General features: G+C 39.2%; 1 protein-coding gene across 1 annotated transcript in view; it reads left to right on the top strand.

The window, feature by feature from the left end:
• The window catches only part of LOC135477880 (ATP-citrate synthase-like), a 43,106-nt gene that overhangs the window by 9,265 nt on the left and 12,742 nt on the right, over window positions 1–21,099 (top strand). The window contains exons 3-19 of the mRNA XM_064758090.1: window positions 1,244–1,366; window positions 5,519–5,581; window positions 6,087–6,185; window positions 6,378–6,469; window positions 6,889–6,968; window positions 7,609–7,739; window positions 8,134–8,252; window positions 8,683–8,819; window positions 9,182–9,243; window positions 11,157–11,274; window positions 13,355–13,500; window positions 16,790–17,037; window positions 17,320–17,372; window positions 18,785–18,900; window positions 19,552–19,656; window positions 20,300–20,391; window positions 20,797–20,901. Of these exons, the coding sequence (XP_064614160.1) occupies window positions 1,244–1,366; window positions 5,519–5,581; window positions 6,087–6,185; window positions 6,378–6,469; window positions 6,889–6,968; window positions 7,609–7,739; window positions 8,134–8,252; window positions 8,683–8,819; window positions 9,182–9,243; window positions 11,157–11,274; window positions 13,355–13,500; window positions 16,790–17,037; window positions 17,320–17,372; window positions 18,785–18,900; window positions 19,552–19,656; window positions 20,300–20,391; window positions 20,797–20,901 (1,889 nt within the window). The remainder of the gene's footprint in view (window positions 1–1,243; window positions 1,367–5,518; window positions 5,582–6,086; window positions 6,186–6,377; window positions 6,470–6,888; window positions 6,969–7,608; window positions 7,740–8,133; window positions 8,253–8,682; window positions 8,820–9,181; window positions 9,244–11,156; window positions 11,275–13,354; window positions 13,501–16,789; window positions 17,038–17,319; window positions 17,373–18,784; window positions 18,901–19,551; window positions 19,657–20,299; window positions 20,392–20,796; window positions 20,902–21,099) is intronic.

The raw sequence follows: 21,099 nt of genomic DNA, 5'->3' as shown, positions 1-21,099 counted from the left end.
TATGTGTATGTGGTGTGACTGTATGTGGTATAACTGTGTATGTGGCATGGCTATGTGTATGTTGTATGACTGTATGTGGCATGGCTATCTGTATGTGGTATGGTTATGTGTATGGTATGGCTATGTGTATGTGGTATGACTGTGTATGTGGCATGGCCATGTGTATGTGGTATGACTGTGTATGTGGGCATGGTTATGTGTATGTCAGTGGTTATGTGTATGGTATGGCTATGTGTATGTGGTGTGGTTATGTGTATGTGGTATGACTGTATGTGGCATGGCTATCTGTATGTGGTATGGCTATGTGTATGTGGTATGACTGTGTATGTGGTATGACTGTGTTTGTGGCATGGCTATGTGTATGTGGCATGGCTATGTGTTTGTGGCATGGCTATGTGTATGTGGTATGACTGTGTTTGTGGCATGGCTATGTGTATGTGGTATGACTGTGTATGTGGGCATGGTTATGTGTATGTCAGTGGTTATGTGGTATATGGTATATATGGTATGGCTATGTGTATGTGGTTTGTCTGTGTTTTAATTGTGTCAGTTCCACTTGACCTTGTTTACTTGCAATCCAGACTTTAATGGTGTAGGAAGGAAATAACTCTATACCTCTAATTCGTCTAAAATTTGGGACAGATATTACTTGTGTTGAAAACAGAATATTACATTTCTTTACCAGCCTTTTGGAAAAGTGAAGATATGAGTATGTTGTTCATTAGATGATCTAACCATGTGAGAAAAAAGAAACTCAATATTTCTGCTAGAATTACATATATATTGGCTAAAATGAGCAGACCAGGTGTCTCAAATTCTAGGAGAAATAGCTTAGTGTGTGTACAGTGTGTGTACAGTCATGCAAATACTGTACATGTCTTTGAGCTGAAATTTACCTTGGTACATGCTGGATATAAAAGTGTACTTTCAGAAGCACATACAAGGCCTAAAAGTGATACTTTATATGCCAACACTTATGTTTTTCTGGTCTGCCTGCAACATGCAGATGGTCAGGAGTTTCCTCCAGGCAGTGCACAGTTTCTACCCACCATAATGCTGGTCGTGGTATAAGTGAAATATTCTTGATTATGGTGTAAAACACCAATCAAATACATAAATAAATATATTTACACCTTTTTTAAGGTGAGTGCATCAATCTGAATCCAGTAACATTGTACATGTGTTCCCTGGAAAAATGCTAAAGGTTTACTAAAATTCAGTGTCAAAGTTTTTTTGTCTTCAGAAATTGGTAGTAAAGCCAGATCAGCTGATCAAAAGGCGTGGCAAGCTAGGACTGATCAAAGCCGGTGCTGACATCTCAGGTGTTAAACAATGGGTGATGGAGAGAATGAACACAGACATCAAGGTGAGAGTTGGGATGTCAGGTGTAACCATGTGTGTTAAGGTAGTGCTGATATCTGCAGGGTTAAACAATAGGTGATGGAGAGAATGAACACAGAAATCAAGGTGAGAGTTAGGATGTCAGATGTAACTATGTTTTATAAGACCATGCTGATATCTGAGGTGTTAAACAAAGGGCCATGGAGAGAGAGAAGGTATGTACAGTATACGTATATTATATTATGTAGTAATAGTGCATTTGAACCAGTGCTTTTGTATACACCATAGGACTAATATAATAGATAATTATTTATATCAGTCCCAGATACACCTTAGTTCTTCAAACAACACTAGATGTATGTGCATTGCTAGAACCACCTAAATTCTTCAACCTATTGTTTTGTTTGGTCCTTAGTTCTTCCACCAACACTAGATGTATGTGCATTGCTAGAACCACCTAAATTCTTCAACCTATTGTTTTGTTTGGTCCTTAGTTCTTCAACCAACACTAGATGTACTTGCATTGCTAGAGCCACCTAAATTCTTCAACCTATTGTTTTGTTTGGTCCTTAGTTCTTCAACCAACACTAGATGTACTTGCATTGCTAGAACCACCTAAATTCTTCAACCTATTGTTTTGTTTGGTCCTTAGTTCTTCCACCAACACTAGATGTACGTGCATTGCTAGAACCACCTAAATTCTTCAACCTATTGTTTTGTTTGGTCCTTAGTTCTTCAACCAACACTAGATGTACTTGCATTGCTAGAACCACATAAATTCTTCAGCCTATTGTTTTGTTTGGTCCTTAGTTCTTCAACCAACACTAGATGTACTTGCATTGCTAGAACCACCTAAATTCTTCAGCCTATTGTTTTGTTTGGTCCTTAGTTCTTCCACCAACACTAGATGTACGTGCATTGCTAGAACCACATAAATTCTTCAGCCTATTGTTTTGTTTGGTCCTTAGTTCTTCCACCAACACTAGATGTACGTGCATTGCTAGAACCACCTAAATTCTTCAACCTATTGTTTTGTTTGGTCCTTAGTTCTTCAAACAACACTAGATGTACTTGCATTGCTAGAACCACCTAAATTCTTCAACCTATTGTTTTGTTTGGTCCTTAGTTCTTCAACCAACACTAGATGTACTTGCATTGCTAGAACCACCTAAATTCTTTAAAGCTATGCCTTTGTTTGCTCCTCAATTCTTCAGTCAGTACTACATGCATTACCCACCCCCAACTCTTCTACCCATCCCCCAACTCCTCTACCCATCCCAAATTCTTAACCCAGTCTTATTAAGGTCTGTTGCCCAGCTAAGGCTGTGGTGGCAGAAAGTTCCACTGTCAGTGTTACTATAGTACAGTATGAACATCCGTAGATCTGTGATGTTTCTCCTGTTACCTAACTCCACTTGATCCCTACTGAACTTATGCCGATGATTTTGTTTTGTTAAACCTTAAGCTGATGTTTTTGAGACATAATGAATTTTCCAATTTATTGATTGGTGGCTATTGGCACAGGAAAATTTTCTGCACTGTTTCTGTGTTTAGTTATCCGTAAATCAGATTTTTTATATTAATTGTGTTGTGTCCAAACTTATAACCTCCATCCTTTGCCCGTATTATAACTGTAGATGCACATGTGCGAGCTGACCATGTGTAGAAGATCTAAGACATTTCTAATCATAGGCCTACATGTACATGTAGGTATACATATAGAGAGAAGGTGATAAGCCTCAGTTAAGCCTGCAGAGCGGATACAGATCGAGTGTTTCCTTTCTGCACAGCCTATTACAATATACCTCAGCTGATAGCTGGCTAAGAAGGCCGTGAATATTGATCCAGCTTAAATGGGCCTGACCTGTTTGCTTGATACCAGTTTGTTATAGGAAGAAATCAATTTGGGAAGGGGGTTCCCCTGAAGCCTTCGGGCCTACGCTCTGTAGCCTGGGCTTATAGAGCTACACTTTCTTAAACCTCCCTGCAAGGATTTGGTCCAGGGAAGCTTGCCTGGTAACCGCTAATTAGGTGCTGTTATCCAGCCAGGTATAAATACACCCACACGATCTGCGATAGACCACATTGGGGAGAAGGAGGCAGGCAGTTGTGTCGTTAATGATTAATAATTGAACAGGAAATGGATGGTTGCCACGTTTTGTACATGGATGTGTGTGAAAACGTGTTTGCAAATGTTTCTTGCTCCAGTAGTATTTTGACAGATTACATACAGGTTGCCAGTTGGATTTGTGTAGGTTGCATGATTTTATGTCTTTCACCTCCCAAATCAACATTCATCCACCACCCCACACTCCCACCCTCCCAACAACCAAACCACCTCACCATCTCACCACCTCACCACCCCACCACCTCACACTCCCACCCTCCCAACAACCAAACCACCTCACCACCCCACCACCCCAACACTTCACCACCCCACCATCTCACCACCTCACCACCCCACCACCTCACCACCCCACCACTTCACCACCCCACCACCCACCACCCACCACCTCACCACGCACCATCTCACCACCCCACCACCTCACCCCCCACCCCACACCCCACCACTTCACCACCCCACCACCTCACCACCCCACAACCCCACCACTTCACCACCCCACCACCCACCACCTCACCACCTCACCATCTCACCACCTCACCACCCCACCACCTCACCACTCCACCATCTCACCACCTCACCACCTCACCACCTCACCACCCCACCACCCACCACCTCACCATCTCACCACCTCACCAGCCCACCCTCAACCCCTTCTCATTCCATTTTCATGCAGTGTATGATGACAGAACACAAATTCTAACATAGTCAGTTTCTTGCATCTCCAAAATGACACTGCCATGATGATATGATCAAAATCATGTCGTTAAGAGCACATCCATCTAGAAGAAATTAATAAGTCATTTTCTGACATTACGAGTCCATTTATGCTTAAGGCCCTTCATTCAGTGCTCTCCTAAAGCCTCCTGTAGCATTCCTTCATCTGTACACTCGCCGAGGAATCTTACACGGTATTGATTTGTCCAGTGAGGAAGTTGTCTTCAATCACTGCCTGTTGAGATCAATAAAATCCCTGGACGAAGGTAATTGGGCACGAGATTGGACACGAGCTTTGTTCTGTAAATGAACCACGGTTCGTCTCCTCATGGGGAGGCTGTAAAGTTCACTCAATGAGGATTGTTATGTAATGCCTGTGAAGATATTATTAGCAAGCATGTACATGTGTATTAGCCATAGTTATACATTGTTATGAATGGTCCTCATTTGGTGTGTATACTGCTATCTTGTATTGGTGATTAACACCAGATAATAAGTTTGTTGACTGATTTGTTACATTTAAAATATGTATCTAGCCAAAACAATTATAGTTCTCATCTAATGAGCTAGGGATTGGTACGTGTGTTTACTTGATCATTAAATACTGTCTGCTGTACTTGGAAATCTGCAAAGCAGGTTTAAACGCCAGTGAAATATTTTCAGTGATTTGTACTTTAAGTAGTTTCAGCAATTTTTACTTTAAATAGTTTCAATGATTTTTACTTTATATCTTTCATTCCAAGACCTGCAGTACAGCTTTATCAACACAGATAAAATAAATAGTATGTGCCAGTGATTTTGCTTTAAATCTTCGATGCAAATCGCATTAAATCTTTGATGCAAGCTCAAGATGGCCTTGTGGCATGAATCTGCTTGTAATGGAACAGGTATCTGTAGACATACTTTCTGCCCAAACTGGCACGTGTCTTTCACTGGTTGTCTCCCTTTTTGTGTGAATTTCCATAGGCTGTCTAATTTGGTTCTGGTCAGTTTGCATGATCATTATAATAGAGAATTTCATCTTGCGTATGCAGTAAAATACCAATCAAATAAATAAATAAGACTTTGGCAGAAAAATTACACATGCAGTTTGTGCCTAGCTGTACATATCATCTATATATGGCTGTGCTAAGAAAAATATGTATACATTTTAATGTTGTCTTGCAATAATGGTTTACAGTAACATTCTGTAGATTTTATTTAAATAAATATTTTTTTGTCATGTCAGAAATAAATGAAGTTAAATTTTAAATGTATGAATTATTAATGAACAAACTGTTTACAAGAGAAAGCGACAGATATCTTATTTCTAAACCCTTGGGTTTTGTGTACTTTCAGATTGGAGCAGCTACAGGTAAATTGAAGAGGTTTATCATTGAGCCATTCATTGCACACAAACAGGTGAGGAATTAGCTATAACAGTGCTATTTGTAATCACCACAGTGATCATGTGCCTTCACCTGTGACAGGAACAATCCGTATATGTCCTCTTTGTGAGGTTAAGGGCAAGTTCCCTCACCACCCCCCCCCCCCCCTTCCTAATCCCCTGATAATATCAGCTTTTTGCGCTTCAGCCTTTTGGATGCCATGTACATAAAGCCACAATCACATGATGTGATTTATCATATCAATTTGTCCATTTCGACAAGTGGAATGAAAATCGAACACGTCTGTTTCATGGACCCTGTTTAACAGACGATGTTATTTGTTGTTACCGTGGCGTGAAATACTGTAAGTCCTGTTTTCATTTTGACACATCAACTCGACAACTCGACACGACAGGATCATGGATTAAGAATACATTGTTAATGTAAACGTATGAATGGGCAATCAAAATGCTTGTCTCTGAGACAGTCAGTCAATCGATCAGTCAGGTGAGAACGTATTGATCATTCTTTGTTGACAGGAGGAAGAAGTGTACGTGTGTATTCACTCTCACAGATATGCTGACTCTGTCCTTTTCTACCATGAGGGTGGCATCGATATCGGCGATGTGGATGCTAAGGTAAGAGGAGTACACCCAACTAAACAACCAATGTACATGTATTCCAGGAAAATGGCTCCATGTATTTTATGTTACAAATTGCTGATATATTTATGGAATAATATCAGTTTAATTCTTTACGTTTTATCTATTCAATAATTAGTGCACCGTTTACTTCTCAAATTGGTAGGCTGTTTAACTTTTTGTCTACAGGCTGTCAAGCTTGATTTACCTGTTGGAGGTGAACTGTCGGCCGAAGAGGTGAAATCTAAGCTGCTGGCAAAAGTGTCTGGCCAAACACAAGAGTAAGCGATTCGGGAATGTCAATTCTATTTAAATTCAGTCCATTGGAAACTCTTAATAAACTTTCAGACAAAAAAATCATTTTTTACTAATATTGTATTTGAAAAAGTGTCGTACAGAAGTTTATGTTCATTATTAAAAAAACACATAAAATGCAAGTAAAATCTGCTGATCACTTTAAGCTAATGTTTTTAGCTAAAAACAAGCATGCTTATAAACATGAGAAAGTTTTGGCATCCTGTCTTTTCATAAGGGCCAATCACTTAACAGGGAGCCTTTATGTTAGAGGACATGAACATTTTGTGGGAAGCTGTAGTTATTACATTGTACAAATTTGCGCTGGTTGTAAATATAGCTTCATCAAATTGTTGTAGTACATGTATTAATGATGGTTTATTCATGGAATATGTTTTTTTTTCAGGTTATTAGTGAAGTTCATTATGAGGCTACATGCAGTTTACAAGGAGCTTCATTTTACTTACCTCGAAATCAACCCAGTGGGTATGTTCTACACAGATTCTTTCTTGGATAATTCACATCACTGATCACTGTGAGCAGTACAAGCCCTTTGAGCAATGTTCTTGTAATCTTGCCAAAAATCATTCTCCTTAAGACTTCCATTTTTGCTTATTTATTGATTTATTTGATTGGTGTTATATGCTCCATGTTGCTAGAGTTAATTTACTGACAGTGTTTTAATGCTGCAGACTACAGGCCTCAGATAAATCTTAAGTTGTCTGAAAATCACTCAAATAAAGATTTTGTTATTGTTTGACTGAATTTGGTTATTTATCTTGTTTTAACAAATTAACTGATATATTTGCACTACCTATGGTGTATGATAATGGCATTGAGATTTCACAGTGGTGGGTAAAGGGTCAGTTTTGTTAAATTTTGAACTGTTGTCTTTTAAAATTTTGTGCCAAAAAGTAGAAATATATGGAACATTGCATTTTATTCATTCAACATAAAAACAAAAAGAACAAAACAGCAACAAACAATAAACAGACGTAGCTTTGTGTATAGTTTTCAGGGGTCTTTCCAAGGACACTTTATTCTTATAATTTATTCTTTAAATATTTGATTTCAAAATATTGTGATTAGGGAGAGTGATCAAGAAATAATGATATTCTTCCTGCAGTGGTGACCGGTGGTCAGGTGTATGTCCTGGACATGGCAGCCAAAATTGACCAGTGTGCGGAGTACATCTGTAAGCAGCAATGGGGTGAACTGGACTTTCCTCCACCCTTTGGGAGAGACGCCCTGCCCGAGGTAAGTGGTTCAGTTCAGAAAACATAACAAAGTGGCAGTTGTTAAAATCTGGCATTAGGACTAAAAATTTCTTGGTGTAGAACAGTTCAGGAAAAGCAAGAAATGTGATCACCATAAGGCCAACTTTTAAAAAATGTTGCATTTAAAGGCAAATTGTAGTGAAAATGAAAGAAAGATTTTTCTGGAGAAAGGCTCCATAAAACATTTAAGGACCTTTTTTGGTGCATAGGTAGGGCTTATGTATGCAAAAGTGGCATATTTTCAAAGATAGACGACCAGCAATTGTGTAAAACATAAGCCAAATAGAAGAACACTGTTCTTGTTTGTGGAGAAAAATGACTGGATGATAACTGGATTTTGTCATTGCTTTCATTGCTTTCATGTTATTTTACAGGAAGCGTACATTGCTGAACTAGATGCTAAGAGTGGTGCCTCATTGAAGCTGACAATCCTGAACAAGAAAGGGCGAATCTGGACTATGGTGGCCGGAGGCGGAGCCTCTGTAATTTATGCGTAAGTCATATTACCGTTCATATAATATATATATATTATTTATAAGTTGCCCACATGTTTTCTTTTCAGTATTTGTCCATCAGAAAGCCATTCTTGTGTGTGTGTAAAGCTGAGCTAAGAAAAATCATGCAAGCCATGTTGACCGCAGGGAGTGCTGACACTCTGACATGATGTCTTGAAAGAAAATTGACTCCTTTGGTGTGATTTATATACCTGTGTGGGCATTGGTGTGTCAACATTTTAGCCCTTCTAGTCGAGTATCACAGTTGATGTATACAAAAGTATTCTTAAAATATGGTATGAATTACAGCTACTGTTACAGTGATAGTTGTGTGAATTTTGTTTGACATTCGCTGTAAATATCCCATTTCACACATTTCAGTAGTGTATTACAGCTGTCTATCATCTCTTTCTTTCCCCCACCAATTAGTGACACCATTTGTGACCTGGGCGGAGCCTCAGAGTTGGCAAACTATGGAGAGTATTCGGGTGCCCCCAGCGAACAACAGACGTATGAGTACGCCAAAACTCTGCTCGGACTGATGACCAAAGAAAAACACCCAGACGGCAAGACTTTTCATGAATGCAATGCAGGAAACATTTTTCCAACTCTTGTTGCATTTTTTTTATCTAGAAAGTAGAATGGAAGAGATCATGAAGATTTGAATAGTATGACGATTAAATACTGTTGAGTACGACACAAAATATCGGTTGTTTTGGAAAAGCCTTTTCAAATCACTAACCTGTAACAGAGTAGGACTTTGATGTATGTTAATTAAATTATGCAGCTTGACAGAACTATAATGAAGGAATCAGTGTTGAAGCCATTTTGTTGTAAGAAAGAGAGGAACGACCTGTCAGGTATTAAACACGTATTCTGATGTTCACAAGTTCAATATTTATTGTTAATTGTCTTGTTTTTTTTGCAGGTAAAGTTTTGGTTATAGGAGGTGGCATTGCTAACTTCACCAATGTTGCCAGCACTTTCAAGGTGGGCTCAGTTTTTGTAGAAAATGTAGTTAAATACGAATCTGTCTTAAAAATTTATGCAGGTCTAGAAGGCTTTTTTTTTTTGGCCAAGATTTCATGTAATTCACGATGTAGGAGTCGACTTCCAAGAAGTCCAAGAAGTAGTACTGTTGAAAGTGCTGAAGTTTTTAACTGGATATAAGGAATCCAAAGGCTTCTCTCTTCTTGCTCTGTATTGTGTGTTAGGCTCTTGGGTATAGTGAAGGCTTCTTTTCATTCCATGTTTTGTCTGTTTTACTCTAGGGTATATTGAAGGCTTCTTTGTGTTCATTTCATAAATTGTCTGTTTGGCTGTAAGGTATAGTAAAGGCTTCTCTATTCATTCCATGATTTATCTTATGGTTCTAGGGTATAGTAAAGGCTTCTCTATTCATTCCATGATTTATCTGTTAGGCTGTAGGGTATAGTAAAGGCTTCTTTATTCATTCCATGATTTATCTGTTAGGCTGTAGGGTATAGTAAAGGCTTCTCTATTCATTCCATGATTTATCTGTTTGGTTCTAGGGTATAGTAAAGGCTTCTCTATTCATTCCATGATTTATCTGTTTGGTTCTAGGGTATAGTAAAGGCTTCTCTATTCATTCCATGATTTATTTGTTTGGTTCTAGGGTATAGTAAAGGCTTCTCTATTCATTCCATGATTTATCTGTTAGGTTGTAGGGTATAGTAAAGGCTTCTCTATTCATTCCATGATTTATCTGTTAGGCTGTAGGGTATAGTAAAGGCTTCTCTATTCATTCCATGATTTATCTGTTTGGTTCTAGGGTATAGTAAAGGCTTCTCTATTCATTCCATGATTTATCTGTTAGGCTGTAGGGTATAGTAAAGGCTTCTCTATTCATTCCATGATTTATTTGTTTGGTTCTAGGGTATAGTAAAGGCTTCTCTATTCATTCCATGATTTATCTGTTAGGCTGTAGGGTATAGTAAAGGCTTCTCTATTTATTCCATGATTTATCTATTTGGTTCTAGGGTATAGTAAAGGCTTCTCTATTCATTCCATGATTTATCTGTTTGGTTCTAGGGTATAGTAAAGGCTTCTCTATTCATTCCATGATTTATCTGTTTGGTTCTAGGGTATAGTAAAGGCTTCTCTATTCATTCCATGATTTATCTGTTAGGCTGTAGGGTATAGTAAAGGCTTCTCTGTTCATTCTATGAATTATATGTTTGGTAATAGGGTGTAAAAAGGTTTCCATATTCCTTCCAGAAATTGTCTATTTTACTCTGTTCAGTTTGTCCATTTGGCTGTAGGGTATATTCATGGCTTTTCTCTATTCATTCCATGAATTGTGTGTTTTACTCTAGAATATAATAAAGGCTTCTCACTGTTCATTTATTTTAAATTTTCCATTTGACTGTAGGATATAATAAAAATCATCTCTTTGTTCAAAAATTATCCACTTGGGTGGAGAGCATTCTGTTTATTACATGACTTGTTTGTTTATTTTTGAGGTATAGTGAAGAGCATCTTTGTTTATTACATGACTTGTTTGTTTTGCTTTGAGGTATAATGAAGAGCATCTGTGTTTATTACATGACTTGTTTGTTTAGCTTTGAGGTGTAGTGAAGAGCATCTGTGTTTTATTACTTGACTTGTTTGTTTAGCTTTGAGGTATAGTGAAGGGAATCTCTGTTTATTACAAGACTTGTTTGTTTAGCTTTCAGGTATAGTGACTAGCACTCAGTTTATCACATAACTTGCTTGCTTAGCTTTGAGGTATAGTGACGGGCACTCTGTTTATTACATAATTACTTGTTTGTTTAGCCTTGAGGTGTAGTGACGGGCACTCTATTTATTACATTACTTGTTTGTTTAGCTTTGAGGCATAGCAAAGAGCATGTTTATACTGTGAATTATCCCTTTGGTTGTAGGGCATAGTTAAGGCACTGCGTGAGTACCAGCAGAAACTGATTGAGTTCAACGTGTCCATCTATGTAAGAAGAGGAGGCCCGAATTACCAGGAAGGTCTGCGAGTGATGCGAGAACTGGGTGAGTCAGCGGACATCCAACTGACCAATGCCAGCACTTTTTCTGCATTGTGTTTTGGCTTTAAAGTTTACACGTACAAAGTTGACCAATGACATTTTATATCAGTGACCAGTTAATCCTATAATCTGACTGATGAAAGAAAAGATAAAAATGGTTTCACTGTAAATGCTTTTATGGCCCAAAGACCCTGATAAACAACCATCAATTGAACAGGCAGGAAGTTGTCCATGGCCAAGTGGGTTATAGGACGCTTGTCTTTCAATCATGAAAGGTGTGAATTCAACCCAGGCCTTGGACAGGGAATTTGTATACTTGGCGCCATTAAAAACGCATGGTCGTTAGCTATTGACATATTGTGAGAAATGTCAGTGGGAACCAATTGTGAATACGTTTATATTGGAAAACAAGGCAGCGGTCGCAACAGGACAACGAATCAACCAACTGTGAAAGCCGATTGACGTTTATTCCTCACATCGAATTCACGAGTACAGAAAGTGAAATTGACATTTAATAATGGGTATGTCCACCTCGGGCAGCAATGCAAGCCGTACATCTGCAACGCATAGAGCTGACAAGTCTCATTATTCTCTGCTGTGGGATCAGATCCCATTCGTCCTGCAGCACCTGGATCAATTCACGTCGGTTGTGTGGCGCAGGTTGACGTTGGGCCACGGCAGACTTCAGGTGGTCCCACAGGTGCTCAATGGGCGATAGATCCGGGGAGTAGGCCGGCCACTCCATGACGTCGACATCATTCTGTCGCAAGAAGTCTTGCGTTAATCTTGCAGAGTGTGGGCGGGCATTGTCTTGCTGAAACGTCGTCACGGCAGCGTTGGCATGGAGAAATGGAAGCAGCACCGGCCGAAGAATGTCATTCACGTACCGCTGAGCATTCAGGTTGCCATCAACAATGACAAGGGGAGTCCGTCTGTTAGAGGTGATGCCTCCCCACACCATAACACTAGCGCCACCTCAGCGATTTCCTTCCCGCACGCATACGTTTTCGAAACGTTCACCGCGTCTGCGCCACACATGTCGACGTCTGTCAGGACGATCAAGGCAGATACGACTCTCGTCAGAAAAAAGGACAGAGTTCCAATCATTCACACGCCATCGTTGATGACGCTGAGCCCAGCACAATCGATTTCGGCGTGCAGCAGGTGTCAATATGGGCCCTCGGTAGGGGATGCGAGCATGCATCCGTATTGCTCGGAGACGGCGTCGTATGGTGTTGGGGCTCACCCTGGGCCTCCCAATCCCCACTGTCTCACCAGCAGCCTGTGTGGCGGTGCGGAAACGGTCACGTGTGTGCTGCAATGCAATGTACCGATCTTGTCGTGCCGTAGTGACTCTTGGCCTACCGGGGCGTGGACGATCGGCAACAGTACCAGTTTCATGCTCCCTGGTACTGAGGCGGCTAATTGTAGAGGGATGACATTGCATGTGACGTGCCACTGTGGCACGACTGAGTCCCGCACGTAACATGCCAATGGCACGTTCTCTTTCTTGAGCCGTAAGTCTGGGCATGGTACCGTTTTTTTGAAATGTTGTTCGTCTTTGTGGTTAACGTGGTGTAACGTATTGAGCACACCACAGCTGTGCAGTGACATGTGCTCTCAGCGCTGACACAGCACTCAATGGCCGATATTCTGCACTGTTACGTAACGCACACAAAGGGTGCGTCGGAATAACACACGGTCGTGCACTACATGCAACGCAACGTTCACAAACCATGAACCACGCACAGTCACTGAACAATCGACTTTTGTGGCGCACGGATACAATTTCAACCGTGCGTTTTTAATGGCGCCAAGTATACATTCTCCCACTCATGTTGCGTAGCACGCTGTTAAAAAAGACCACTTGTCTTCCACAAATTTTGCCTAGATATTTGTACATTACTTCGTCGGAAACTTACTATAAGTTTCTGGTCCTCCCCAACAACTATCGTATAAGTGCAAATGTAATGAGTTTGGCAGTATTCTTACCAAGCGTGTATTTATGTCATGCTTCATTCACCTTCATAAAAGACAAAAGCTGTCTCCTTTCTTCCTTACCCTGTTATTCTCTGTTACAACAGGAAGTACTCTTGGTGTCCCCATTCACGTGTTTGGCCCCGAGACACACATGACTGCCATTGTTGGCATGGCTCTCGGAAAGCGCGACATCCCCCAGAATCCCCAAGCAGCGCCGACTACGGCTAACTTCCTGTTGCCAGGAGGAACGGTAAGATTCATTAATATATATATCCCGACAGTTTTCAAAATAGGAAAGGCAAGAATCAAATTTGTTAAAGAGGCAGAACTGGTTTAAAATAGGATTTCATGGAGAGTCGGCAAGAGGACCTGTAATATTTAAATGTGTGATCAGCTGTAGGCACATAACCGTTCCCCTTGATAAAACTTCCAGAGAAGATTTACAGTACTGTTACCTCGTTTTTGGGGGACGTTTGTTAAATTAGCATTTTTATGTGACATTGTTTTGAATAATTGTATGAAATGATGATTCGCATAAATGTAGTATAAAGTACAGAGGAGGATTTCAAAAACTCTTGAGCCGGGATGGGTAAATAAATGAATGGGTGTTTCTTTATAATAGAAAGCCATTTTGTTGTCTTGTTTGACTTTACTTATTTAATCATCCCCCCTTTTCCCATCAGGATTTAAGGCATAGAAATTCCTTTTTTAAACAATTAGTGTGAAATAATCTTGTTATTCCCCTTTTTTTGTTTCCACTTTTGCAGGGAGATAAGGTAGATGTATGTTTTGTAAGGAATGTTGGTCTGTCTGTCCTTTGGTGTTGTCGTTGTTGCTTGTGCACGTCCTGTCATGCCCTGTCTATTGTCTTGCATTGTGATGTCACTCATTCCAACTTTCCTCGTCATATTTCATCACCAATGCTCATTTCGCCTTGTCTTTATCTAGATGTCTATAGAAATGTGAAACAACGTACCTTGTAGTGAAACAAAAGAGTGCAGAGACAGTTTTTTTCATTTGGCTCCATGTAATATAAGTGTTGTGCATATTCAGGGGAGGTAACTTTATATTTTGTTGTTTGCTGAAGCACATGTAAAACATAGAATTTACATGTATTAGAAAAGTAGATGTGTGTTTTGTGCTTTGTGTCATCTAGCGTAAAGGATTAGTGTCCAGATTTATCATAACCCACAATTAGCTACCTGTGTATACATTGTTAAATTGAGTGTGGAAAAATATTTTAAAAAAGGGTACATTAATCTGAATTATATGGCACTTAAAATCATGAGATGATGTCCAGCTCATGCTGGCTTCCTGTTGGAAGGTCTGCCAGCAACCTGCAGATGGTCGTGGGTTTCCCAGGCCATTGTATAAGGGAAATATTCTTGAGTACGGCATAAAACACCAATCAAATAAAAAAATAAAAACATAAATCACTAGATAATGAGGCTGGTTTTATGCATTTTTTCCATCAACATGTGGTAGTCTCCATCAAATTACATCATACAAGTCCAACCTTCACTAATTGTCATAGCTTCACCATTTAGATTAGTGTTAAAAAAGCTACAAGAGTCACTGCGTGCATATCACATTTCTCCATGAAATGGTTTGCTATTCCTATTTTTATTTGTAAAAATAGGTCTTCGAAAAATGCTTTTGTTAGTATTTTCATGTTTCCAAATGATTTGACGGTAAAAAACACCCCATAGATTTACAATACAAGACTGAACTGAAAACTGATAGATAGATCCCTGTACACTAAAACGGATGCCCACTTTTATGCTGAGCTCTACTATATGGGCGTACACTATTGGAATACTGGCAACAACATGCAGTTATCATCGCATATAGGTATGAATTTTCTGAAATAGTCAAAATTTTCAGAAATATGCTGTGACATGTACATATTGAACAAATTAACAAATGTTTGGTACTTTAAATCATAAAATAATAATAATTTGTAAGTTCGTACGTGCATGTCATGGTGTTTGTGTAGAATGAATTTTCTTCATCATATCCCTTTTCAGTTAATTTCTGCTTGGCATTCACTTAAAGAAGGTAGCAATAAGTGTGTCTCAAATCTGTTTCTGTTGAACAAGAACTGTTCTGTTTGCATGCATGTATTAAAATGCATGTACTTAGTGTAAACAAACTGTAGTACCTTGTGAATGTTGGTGATGAAAATCATTGTACATGTAAATTAAAGTTATTTCCAGTGTTAACACATTGCCCATTAATCCACTTTAATTTAACATTTATGAAGGTAGGAACATTTTGTGTAAAACGAAAATGCACTTGCTTATAGGATTTGCTTTTTTTTGTTAAATACATGGGTTTTTATTTATTTTTTTTTTGGAATGTTTATTTACAAACAGAATTTAAGAAAATTGATATCTCCACACAATGACATCACTTGCCCAAGCAATCCTTTGTTTGTTCCTCTTAGACATAATAACCCATTATCACAATTTTGTCAAATTGGACATGATATATTTGACACAATTCACTTCGGTTACATTTCTCGTGTAAATGTGCGTTAAATATTTATTTCATATTGGTGTTTGATTCAGATTATTTTCACACACACACAGGTGTTAACTCAGAATGTGGAAATTTTTGCTCTCTTGTGGTTAGTGCATCACTGGCCACTATAAGAGGAAGACAACGCTGGTGTGACCACATACACTGTGTAACATTCGTTAAAGACCACTTGTCTTTCACCAGTATGGTGTGCATATCTCAAGGTCACATGTGGGAAAGTTCATCAGTAACTTGCTGAGAGGTCAGTGGTTTATGCCGGGCACTCTGGTTACCTCCACCCATGATATTGACACCCAGCATGTAACTGGTGTTATAAAAAAAAACCAAAGCAATAATTACATATTTGTATACATTTTTTGGTTGGTTATGGCAATCATTATTTACTTGGTTTGGAGTGACGTGGATAATCAGGGTTTTAAGCTTCTATCTAACAGTTCCAGATTACAGATTGACATGATTAACCGATGTGTATTTGGTGTGTGAGTGGGCAATGGTATGGTGATATATATATACATGTATATAGAGAATAAAGGATAAATGAAATGAGGTTGGTGACTGACATAGGTTCTGGTCTTGCTTATGAATATGTATGATGTGAAAACTATGTTTCATGACTTGCGATGTGGATGCTTTACCTTATATGTATGTGTGGCAAAAAAGTGAGTCGATTTACATTAGCAAAGGATCAAAACTTGTCAAAATTCTCTGCAAAAACTGTTTGTGTTGTAAGTATATCTACATGTATTTATAAAGTATATGAATTGTGTACACATGTATATTGTAATGTAAAATTATTTTAATATGATTTCCTTAACAGTGTTTTCAATTGGCATATCATTTTGGCTGAGGGAATTGACCTATATAGTCAGCGTAGCTTCACTGTGATGTACTCTGTTTGTATTTGACTGAGCGTTCTTCTTTTAGCCTTTAATAGTGTATTAAAGCTAGCCCAAGAATTGTCCTAGATTCTTACCCCTTGCTTGTATTTGGCATTTCAGAAATCTCCCTCAGCCAGCCGCAGGACGTCACAAGACCAAAACAACTCTGCTGCTAACGGTGCTGGTGTTGCCCCATCCAAACCCCCAGCAAGCTCTAAGGCCGGGCACGGCACTGCACCCTTGTTCACCAAGAAGACCAAGTCCATTGTGTGGGGCATGCAGCAGAGAGCTGTGCAGGGCATGCTGGACTTTGACTATGTTTGCTCACGACCTGAGCCATCTGTGGTTGCCATGGTCTACCCGTTCACGTAAGTTTTTGTTTGACCTCTGAAATTTGCCTTGTGGGTTGCTGCCTTTTATTCAGGAGTCTTGTCAGGTATCTGGCAAAGGATATTGGTGATCAGTTGGTGAAAAATTCCATGAAATCGTAGAAAATTTTATACTGTAATCAGTTAGTATTAAAATTTGAACTTTACTGTTCATAATAGGATATATTCCAGCAGCCTACATTTTTTTATGTGAAAAGTAGATGGACTATGCAGTATTTAATAAAGGGTACTGGTACAATGTTTTATTTATGATTTTTCTAGTGGAGATCACAAACAGAAGTACTACTGGGGACATAAAGAAATCCTTATTCCAAGTAAGTATGTCTACACTCTGACTTTAATATGCATGTACTGTACATCTCTCAGTACAGCTGTACTGTACATGAGTTACTTAGTACAGCTGTACTGTACGAATGTTGCTCAGTACAGCTGTACTGTACATCTGTTGCTGAGTACAGCTGTGCTGTACTTCTGTTACTCAGTACAGCTGTACTGTACGTCTGTTGCTCAGAACAGCTGTACTGTACTTCTGTTACTCAGTACAGCTGTACTGTACATCTGTTGCTGAGTACAGCTGTACTGTACGTCTGTTGCTCAGAACAGCTGTACTGTACTTCTGTTACTCAGTACCTGTATTGTACGTCTGTTGCTGAGTACAGCTGTACTGTACGTCTGTTGCTCAGTACCGCTGTACTGTACGTCTGTTGCTCAGTACAGCTGTACTGTACGTCTGTTGCTCAGAACAGCTGTACTGTACTTCTGTTACTCAGTGCCTGTATTGTACGTCTGTTGCTGAGTACAGCTGTACTGTACGTCTGTTGCTCAGTACCGCTGTACTGTACATCTGTTGCTGAGTACAGCTGTACTGTACGTCTGTTGCTCAGTATAGCTGTACTGTACGTCTGTTGCTCAGTACAGCTGTACTGTACATCTGTTGCTCAGAACAGCTGTACTGTACTTCTGTTACACAGTACAGCTGTACTGTACGTCTGTTGCTCAGTACAGCTGTACTGTACGTCTGTTGCTCAGAACAGCTGTACTGTACTTCTGTTACTCACTACAGCTGTACTGTACTTCTGTTACTCACTACAGCTGTACGTCTGTTGCTGAATACAGCTGTGCTGTACGTCATTGGCTCAGTACAGCTGCACTGTGCGTCATTGGCTCAGTACAGCTGTACGTCTGTTGCTCAGTACAACTGTACTTCTGTTAGTCAGTACAGCTGTACTGTGCGTTTGTTATTCAGTACAGCTGTACTGTTGGTCAGTGGCTCAGTACAGCTGTATGTCTGTTGCTCAGTACAACTGTACTTCTGTTACTCAGTACAGTTGTACGTCTGTTGCGCGGTACAGCTGTACTGAGGTTCTATATTTTCCTGCAGAGCTCACAGCATTTGTCATCCAGCCAGTGAAACAGGCATTTTTGAAACCATTGACCTTTAAACATGTCAAAAGGCAGTTTCATCTGGTCCACATGAGGGTCTTTATCATCTATTCTCAAATGGTTCAACCATAGAGCATATTTGTGGTGTTCAGTATTTTATCAACATTGGGTGCTGTTTAGTGTAAAAAAATTAAACTGTGGCATGACAGTCAAATAGACAGTATTTTTCAAGCATAGATATAATCAGATTTTTGAGCAAGGTAAAAGTGTGCATTTTTGAAGAGAATGTTGCTTGTTGTAATTTTGCACCCTCATCTCTTTTTTTTTTTATTTCTTATCACAGTGTACAAGAATATGGGTGATGCCATGAAGAAACACCCAGAAGCTGATGTTCTCATTAGCTTTGCATCTTTGCGATCTGCATATGACAGCACGGTCGAAACCATGCAATATCCTCAGGTAAAGTGACAGGGGGCTGATTAAAGTCATTTTTTTCATAACAGCTTCACACTCTTTGCTTCACATTTTTTATTAAATTCGAAAATTTTGTGTTATCACTTTGATCATGCCCTTGATCTTATCTTTACGCATACCACCAACATTGAAATGGTAATATCAAAGTATGATCAAAATGTTAATTTTGCCACGCCTGCCTATTTGATCATTATTTCATTATTTGATCATTATTTGTATTTATGTTAACGGGATATATGATAAGAGAATTATTCATGAATCAGTACCGGCCCCGATAGCACATTTGGTAGAGCGTCCGTTTCGGGATAAATCCTGGGTCAAGTCACACCTAAGACCTTAACTTGGCGTTCAGCATGAAGGGGATAGTGCAGTGACTGGTTGACCCCGTATCAGTATAATGGCTGGGGCAGGGCAGCCTTCGGTAAGTCATCTCACTGAAGCAGCACCAGATAAAAGAGCGGTGGAAATCTGTCCTGCAAGAAGGAGGCACATTACACGCACTCGCTAAGGATTCCTTCATTGTCATTTGACTGAAAAATTGTTGAGTACAACGTTAAACCCCAAGCACTCACTCACTCATGAATCAGTAAGGTAGCTTAATGCATCAAATAAAATCACTGATGATTTCATTTTCAGATCCGAACAATTGCCATCATTGCTGAAGGAATCCCTGAAAACTACACCCGGCAACTGATCAAGATGGCGGATGCGAAAGGGGTCTCTCTGATTGGACCAGCCACTGTAAGTCATTACTCTCAGTTGTGTAAATCCCTCATGACTCCTTCAGTTGTAGACTTGAATTAAATCTCATTAAACAGGTTATTTAAGATGCGAACAAAATTGTATTGAATTAAGAAATACGAAGAAAAAAAAGTGAAATAAACTGCAGGCATGAATGTCTATGAAGTGACCTACATCTTTCATGATCCGTCCTTGTGTTACCTTTTTTGTTGTCCTGGATGTTTATAAACACTGTATAATATCACCAGCAATTATGTACATGTATTCCCTGATACCCTGTGGTGCTTTTCATGAGATAGAAAAAGCTCCCATGAGCGTTATTCCAGATGAAAATGATAGTTATTTCTAAATTTTCAAGATCTGTGATGAATAAACAAGTGAATGAATCCATAATCTTGACTTGATTTCTCCAGAAAAAAAGAATAATTTACAAAAATAATTTTTTTCCTTCTTGTAGACATTGTGTAGCCCACACATTTCCCCTGTGGTGTTTGGTTTTGTAGAAATTTATGTTACTGAAAGCAGGCTTCACATCTTAGCAGAAACACAAAGAGTTGATAACATACAAGTTTAATGAAAGAATTGTTTCTCAAGAATTTTATTGAATGCTGTTTGCTGAAACTGTGCTCTTGGTCTAATTTAGGTTGGAGGAGTAAAACCTGGCTGCTTTAAGATTGGCAATACCGGGGGAATGTTGGACAACATCCTGGCGTCTAAACTTTATAGGCCTGGCAGGTAAATTTAAATTTCTTTAATAATTGGAGATCTTCATTTATGCCATTGTATAGTTTTGCTTCCATAACTAACTGTTTTGATCTCTCTTGTGATAGATATTTCACAGTAAAATTGGAGGTATCCTTTAGTTAAAGTTGTTGAATAACTCTAAACAGTTTAAACTGCTATTCTCATGAGTGGTGAACAACAAATACCAGTATGTTTCTTGACTTCTCCATCTTTCAGTGTTTAGGGTATTAAAGTTTTGTTGGGCTAGGGGTAGGGAGTGAGTTAACTTGTCCATGCTTTCCATGCCTCCCTGGATAGTCCTACTCTCTACTTTCAGTCCTTCTGTGTGAATCTTGTGTTTAATTAAAAGTTTAAATGATGAGGGTGAATGGTTGAATGAATACATTTCTGTTTCAGCGTTGCATATGTGTCAAGGTCAGGGGGGATGTCCAATGAGCTTAACAACATCATTTCTCTCAATACAAATGGTGTCTATGAGGGTGTCGCCATTGGAGGAGACAGGTGAGAGCTGATTGGTTCTTATCAGTCTTGTATTAGCCAATCAGGAGTGTAGTCAGCGACTCATTCTCATTGGCTTTTGAGTAAATCTTCAACCTTTTCAACCACTCCTCTCCATAGTTCTTTGAGACTGTTTCAAAATATTGATTTGCAGAGGGGGTTGAAAAGGTTGAAAAATTAGGGTATGTCACTTGTTGAAAA

The sequence above is a fragment of the Liolophura sinensis genome, chromosome 11 (genome assembly GCF_032854445.1).
Source record: "Liolophura sinensis isolate JHLJ2023 chromosome 11, CUHK_Ljap_v2, whole genome shotgun sequence".
In the NCBI taxonomy this organism is placed as follows: domain Eukaryota; kingdom Metazoa; phylum Mollusca; class Polyplacophora; order Chitonida; family Chitonidae; genus Liolophura; species Liolophura sinensis.
This window is presented reverse-complemented; position numbering and strand designations above follow the sequence as displayed.